At 40.2% G+C, this 7,657-nt stretch overlaps 1 protein-coding gene across 1 annotated transcript in view; it reads left to right on the forward strand.

Moving 5' to 3' along the window:
* tmtopsb (teleost multiple tissue opsin b) overlaps nt 1-7,657 on the forward strand; it is a gene marked incomplete at both ends in the record, with an annotated part of 35,679 nt that overhangs the window by 20,721 nt on the left and 7,301 nt on the right. Inside the window, one exon of the mRNA XM_083936044.1 lies at nt 6,205-6,438. Within this exon, the coding sequence (XP_083792170.1) occupies nt 6,205-6,438 (234 nt within the window). The remainder of the gene's footprint in view (nt 1-6,204; nt 6,439-7,657) is intronic.

Here is a 7,657-nt window from a genome sequence, read left to right on the forward strand (position 1 = left end):
AAAAATCCCTTTAGCGACATACTCTATGAAGAAAGGTATAAAAGTAAATTACGATTTTGGGGGACTTTTACTGCCAAGATTTGCCGTTTGTATGGATCCTGAGCTGTATCTGTTCATGCACCAAAAGTAGTTTTGGGCTCCATGAAAACCAGCAGCTCTACCAAGCTCCATATCTATAACCACCACAATGTTTCTGGCTCCTGTGTAGCTCTGGGGTACCCGGGTCTCCTCGCTCTCCTTGGTCAATTTAAAGTGTACACTTTAAGATTCAGGGTGGCCTCTCAGTCCACGATTCTGCACAGAAATATCCAGGTTTTTTCCCCTGTGTCCTTTCCTGTCAGTGTGATGGACAGTCAGGCTGTAGACTTTCCACCTATTCTGGTATTCCTGCTGAAGCACAGACTGCACATGGATACGAAATTGGAAATTTGCCCTTGGAACAATCAGGCAACTTCGCACAGTTCATAAACTTTATTTGAAAGGAGCTGTACTGGAGGTACTGAGAGAACATAAGTGGGTTGTCTCCATGCAGCTCTTAAAGACTGTATCATAAAACGTGAAATTATCATTGTTTTTCACTGGACCTGCAGCAAAGAAAGAACAGAGAACAGAATGTTCTGAATATTGAGTACAGCTCCTTTAAAAGGAACTGAAAAGTAATTTATATTTATATAATAGGTATTAAATTATAATATAGATTTGGTAATGACAATTTGCTCAGTATTTAAATGAATAGTTAAACATTTTCCAAAGCGCAACCATTTGCCAACCCATTCTTATCCCAACTCGTCACATCCTGTTGTTTCTCAGGACTCTTTGGCATAAATACATGAAGCTCCCAGTCGTTGGTTTGAACACCAGGAACGTTCTGTTAACATCTTGAACTTTGTGGTTAGGTTACCTATGTTGAGTTTGGCTCTCTAAATCCTGGAGCACTTGCTCAAAAGGCACTGTGGATGTGTTCACATTTAAAAGCCCAGTGCCTTGAGGGCTGTAACAAAAAGGTGATATTTGCTACCTAAGGAATGAGAATGGGCTGCATTTGTTGTCTTGCCAGAGGTTAGAGAGGATCGATACTACTCTCAAATAGTGTGAAAACATCTTTGCACTAAGCTGATTGGTGTCGCTCTCAAGCTTTATATTTAGCATAGAGACATGAGACTGGTGTCAAGCTAAGTCTTGGCAAGAAAGCAAAGAAGCAACTTTCCTTTATTCCAATTTTCTCTGAAAGTTTTTTGCTCTTTTAAAGCCATGTCTGCATGACAAACAGGACTTATTACATACCGCATTGGATAGTTGCTTTTCCTTCTTTTAACCCCGATGGTCCCATGTGCAGCATCACTGATGTATAGAAAAAAATAAAAGACGGAGCACGTCCTTGATCATGTGCAATGTTTGATCCATTATTGACCTTACACTGTCACATGTCCAGTCAGTGGGTGCAGAGGCCTGAAATATACCTACGATGTCCTCAACAACCCGTTTGAGCAAACAGGACCCTCTCAATCCTGGTGACAGGTGCCGTGTCAGCCAAAGTAACATGAGGGATGGTTTAGTTCTGCTACGCCTTGTTTAAAGGGTGGCAGTTCAGAGATTGAGACTATGTGGAAACATTGGCACATTCACGCTGCTATTTTCTTTCAGCTTTTGCAGTTTTGAATACTTGTGAGTCAGATGTCAAATATCATTTTTTTAGGCATTATTTTTATGTCTTTTTCATGAAGTCCATGTTTGCGGGTTCAATCGTGTCATGACACATGCATTACAGGTGAAATGAATTCCTGTTAGGTATGTTAGGGGATTAATTACCTCTAAACCATGCAGCTGCACAAACTGGCCACAACATTTTCTGAATGTCTTGGTTGCCACCAACAAGAAAAGGCTGCAGGTCTTATCAGAGCAAGCGAGCTCGACTTACATTCCCCACGTTGTTTGGCCGGGCCAGCATCTTTGTCTTGTGTTGCCAAACGTGCACTGACCTCAGTGTTGGGTTCAGGTCATTTAGGTTCTAAAATAAATGACATAAACTACACCAAAATACTTCAGGGACGAGGGTTATTGTTTATTGTCCTCTCTCTCCCCCTGGTCTGCCAATTGACCGGCTGATATTAAATTTGAATAGAAGTTCACAACCAATCCAAATGACAAAAGACTACCTATGACTGCGGTATTAGATTTAGAATAAGTACTGATGTTTTTCTTTGTTTGTTCTCTTAATTGACATTGTAGTTTGTTGATGTAGTGATATCAGTTCTGGGATATGGGAACTTCCTTGAATTTACTTTTTAACAAGAGCTTTGAGAATGGGCCCTGCTCACAACTGCACTACCATTTATCAAACATACAGGAAGTAAGTTGTTTTCAAAATTAATTGAAACCAACCATTACTGTGGGAGTTACAACATCATTCTAATACATTCTTGTATTCTTTAGAAACTGGTTAACAGTAATGTAGTACAATAACAATCTGTAGATAAAGGGCTCCAACATAAAACAAGGACTAATTGTTAAATGTGTATTAGTCTAGAACCTCTCTGGTCATTTACACTTCTAAGGGTGTTATCAGCAACAGACCAAAATGCCTTTGGACGCAGTTAGATAGACCTACAACCAATCAGAGCAATGAAGCGGTGAGGCGGTGCTTTTGTAGCAGGAAAACAATGGTCACAAACTATCTCAAATCATATCTTAACAGTACACTAAAATGCGTTTCTGTATTCAATTAAGGTGAGAAATATTCGACACAGTGACAGAATCTTGACAGTTTTGATCTGAGTTTTGTGGGCCTGGTGACGTAGGTCCCTGGTTGCATTAGTTATTACGATGCTACTCTGTCAGTCATTGTCTTAAAGCCCCATCGTCTTGATTGGCTTCCCCAGGATCTGGCTGGCCGGAAATCTGTCTGAAAGGGAGAGGAGCCAGATGCACCTGCCAGAGTACATGAAGAAACATGAGATCAGTAGATTTGTTCTGTTTCCAGGATATAAAACAACCATTATGGGCTTTTAAACTGAGGCACCTATCACAGCTTTTGGGCAAAGATGATCTCAAAAACAGACTCTGAAGTATCTGTTCAGCAAAAAGACACAATTTGGGCAGTGAAAGTGGTCTGGTTTCCATTTGTAGTCTTAGTAGCTTTGACCAACCATGTTTGAGCATGCTTTGCTAATGTGTTTATATTAGATTTTGCATGAAAAATGATTGCACATGATATTTGGTGTCTGTTTGAGCAGCCAGTGGCTCTGGTTATGCCTCTTCTCTTTTGTTGAGTTTGCCACAGGTGCATGAGTCAACAAAATCTTAATCAAAACTGCATTAGCCCCAAACCACAGTCTGAATCTTAAGAATTTTAAATTACATTCCCCTACATTATGAATATTTAGAGTTTGTCAATACAATATTTATGTTGGCAGATGAAGATGTGATTGTTTGGGTTGAAATGTCACTTGAGCATTTGCAGCTCCTGGAAATGAAAAATGTAATAGGTTCAGTTGTGTTGTTGCTAGGGATCTCTCTCTGAATGATGATTTGATTGTATGTGTCTCTGCTCTCACTCAGTTATAACAAGCATCTGTTTTATCACAAGAAGACATTGGCAACTATCCCTCTCTGGGAGTCTGTGTCATTTCTTTTGCAAATTAGTTTTACTGCAGTGTCAGACCCATAAACGAGAACTATTGCTTAGACTGTTTCATAATCCTGGCTGGACAAGACAAGAGACCAAGACCAACCACAGATCTTGTGTGTGAGAGGCATGGTGGAAGAACCAGGGGAGGGTAGAGGATTCATGCCCGTCTGCACACCACAGCAGGGACTTTATTGATATGGCTTCAGAGCAGAGTTTTTTGGAGAGTTGTAGCTCTTACATGTGCGCCGCTCTTTTCTCAATAATAAATCAATAAAATATCAACACAGACATGAAAGAACATGCTTCTGGAACCAGCAGGAGTAACTTAGATGATGCTTGTAGATGAATAGATTTTAGACAAAAACCTCATACGTGAATGTGCAGAGAAGAAAGAGAATGGGGAGAGCATTATAAAGCAGATGGAGGTGAAATAAATAAATACTGTGAAAGAGTCTGGATGCTCGATCCACAGAGAAATGCACACAGCCCATATTCAGAAACTGTGTCTTTAAACTAGCCATCAGTATATTCAGTACCATTACAGTCGTTCCCTGGCTCCAATGACGGAGATGACCCGGAAATGCTGACCAATCAGAGCAGACTGTTTTTTTTCAGGAGGTTGTCAGCAGACAGAGCAGCTAAACACCCACTTTGGATATTATCACTCTTTTAAATGGCTGTTATCACTGGTTATCAGTCTCATATACAGTATACTGTATGTGTTATCAGGGACACACATTAGCTTCAGAAGGCTGTCAGCATCTTCTTGTTCACATGTTCACAGTTACGACCTCTTGGCATCACTTTTTAATGGTCCTGGAGCCGCGTTGTGAATTCAAACAAAAAGGCTTAGGTTTATGGTTAGGTTAGGTTTATAAAAATGTCTTGATTAGGTAAATACTAAAGAAAGTAAAAAGTATATACCGTATTTTTCGGATTAAAAGCTCCGGAGTATAAGTCTCACCAGCGGAAAATGCATAATAAAGAAGGAAAAAAACATATATAAGTCGCACTAGAGTATAAGTCGCATTTTTTGGGAAATGTATTTGATAAAATCCAACACCAAGAATAGACATTTCATATTGAAAGGCAATTTAAAATAAAAATAAACTAGAGAACAACAGGCTGAATAAGTGTACGTTATATGCCGCATAAACAACGAACTGAGAACGTGCCTGGTATGTTAACGTAACATATTACGGTAAGAGTCATTCAAATAACTATAACATAAAGAACATACTATACGTTTACCAAACAGTCTGTCACTCCTAATCACTAAATCCAATGAACTCTTCTTCCTCGGTGTCACTTCTGAACAACTCCGCCAACTCATAGGTACGGAAGTAGCAGGTAGCATCTTTTCTTTCACAATGCACTTCTGCCATGACCCGCCCCCGCCCAATTTTGATTGGTTGACGTGTGTGTGTGACGATTGCTGATATATGCCTAGTCTCTTACGTGACTGACATAAATAATAGCCCGGGCTATTATTTGATATTTTACGGTAATGTGTTAATAATTTCACACATAAGTCGCACCCCCGGCCAAACTATAAAAAAATCTGCGACTTATAATCCGAAAAATACGGTATTTAAAAGTCATCTTTTCACATGGGATGCATACTAAGATCTACTGTGTGAAAGTCATTTGTGTGTCTGAAACATCCACCACCCCAACCTTCGAATGGTAAAAGTAGAATTTTAATACTTCTTACTGTCATACTGTGCCGTCAAACAACGCCGTGGTTCAGCAATTTAGAGGGCGACAAGAGGGTAGAGCAGGGCCACACTGCCTCATATCTAAGGCAGTGATAACGCCCATTCAGAGTGTTTCAGACAGAGGGTGAATACAGGTATATTCAGACAGACACCATGAGAAAAGAATGAAAAAGAACTGTGTGACGCAGGCAGAAAGTTAAATGTCCTGCAGATTCACAGTGGAGCAACAGATAGACACTAAAAACACCTTGATCCTATGTCAGGGAGTTTGAGAGTAAAGTTGTAGTCATGTTGTAAATATGTATATATGTATATGTATAGTTTCACAAGGAAACGTTATCAAAATCCTTTAGCTTTTGTTGCATAAACTTAGCTGTCATTTGTTTTTTACTTAACCTTTGCAGTCTACTGTAGCAGACGAATGACATAGTCTGTAATCACTCACTCTCACTAACTCAGCTTCAACCGCTTATCTGGGGTCGGGTCGCTGGGATAGCAGCTCTAGCAGGGGACTCCAAACTTCCCTTTCCCGGGCCACATTAACCAGCTCTAACTGGGGGCTCCTGAGGCGTTCCCAGGCCAGTGTGGAGATATAGTCTCTCCACCTATTCTTGGGTCTTCCCCGAGGCCTCCTCCCAGCTAGATGTGCCTGGAACACCTCCATGCCCAGGGGGCATCCTTACTAGATGTCTGAACCACCTCAACTGGCTTTTATTTTAAAATTCTCAAAATCTCCTTTTTAGATTTACCCCATAGTCACTGGCCAGAAAGTGGAGTCGTCTCCTGATTTTCCAGGCTAAATGAGTCGTAGTTCAAGCTGCTGAAACTGTCCCAATAAAGTGGTTTTCTTTTCCTCAGGTTTGCAGTGTGAGTACAGTGGTGACGCGCCGCAGAGAGCAGCGGGTGCTGGTGATGGTCGTCACAATGGTGGTGTGCTACCTGGTCTGCTGGCTGCCCTATGGAGTGGCAGCTCTGCTCTCAACTTTTGGCCCTCGTGACCTGTTGACCCCGGAGGCGAGCATCACGCCGTCGCTACTGGCCAAGTTCTCCACTGTCATCAACCCCTTTATCTATATTTTCATGAACAAACAGGTGAGTTATTGCTATTCTTCTCGGTTCATTCATCTTACTGTTGGTTTCTTCTTCCATTCCCATCTTTCTTTGTCTTCCTGATGCATCTGGGTGTGTCTTCTGCCTTTTTTCTTATCGTAAAACACTGAAGTTTCTTCTAAAAGGTTATTTTGCTGTGATGTGTAAGAGGAGAGAAATGAGGAAAGAAAAGGAAGGAAGAAAGAAAGATTGATAAGATGGTGGAAAAAAGGAAGAAAGGGAGAGGAAAATGAGGAAAGAAATCATAGAATTAAAGAAGAAAGGAAGCAAAGAAAGGAGTAAAAGAAAACCCAGAAGAAAATGAAGAAAGAAAAAACGAAAAAACTCTAAAACAGGATGAAAAAGAGAGGACAAAAAGGAAAGTCCAGAAGGAAGGGTGGAAAAGGAAGAACATGAGAGGAAAGCCCAAAAGAAATGAGGAAAAAAGAAAGGAATGAGGAAAGAGAGAAAAATAAATAAACTGAGGAAAGTAGGATGGAATAAATTAAGAAAAAGGCAAAACATTGAAAGTCCAGAAGGAAGGAGAGTGAAGAAAGAAAGAAAGAAAGGAAGGAAGGATGGAATGAAGGTAAGTAAAGAAAGAGAGGAATAAAAAAGTGATAGTAACAGTAATAGTCAGAAAGCAATAAACAGAGAAAGAAAATGGGAAAGTAGGGACGACCCATTAGAAAAAGAAAAGTCTTCTCGCTGTAACTGGGCGTGTCTTATGCCTCTTTTCTTATCGTAAAACACAAAAGTTTCTTCTAAAAGGTTAATTTGCGGTGATGTGGACACACATGCTGTGTAGGTAATATCCATACTGAAGTCTGCTTTAGTCAGGGCGTGTTGTTTAAATCAGTTATGTTCTGATTACTTCAATGTTTTGGATGTTTTTAAGTGAAATTGGGATTATTGTGAGTGAGAGAAAGTATTCTACAAAGCTGGTCAGACGGCACACATACAGGAGTACTGTGGGGGAGACGACTTTAATCCTGTGGATCAGGTTTCAGCCGCCCAGCTCAAGTTTATGAGGTTCCTGGTCTGCAGCGCCTCTTACCCACATGTTTATGGAACCACAGGATTCCATAAAAAAAAAGAATAAATCTGTGAAAGAATGAGAAAATAAATGTGGAATATAAAGAGGAGATAAAACGATGAATAAGTAAATATATGCATCTGGAAATATAAAGACGAATAACAAAATACTTTACATTAATTATTT

Source organism: Echiichthys vipera (genome assembly GCF_963691815.1).
Source record: "Echiichthys vipera genome assembly, chromosome: 21".
NCBI lineage: Eukaryota > Metazoa > Chordata > Actinopteri > Perciformes > Trachinidae > Echiichthys > Echiichthys vipera.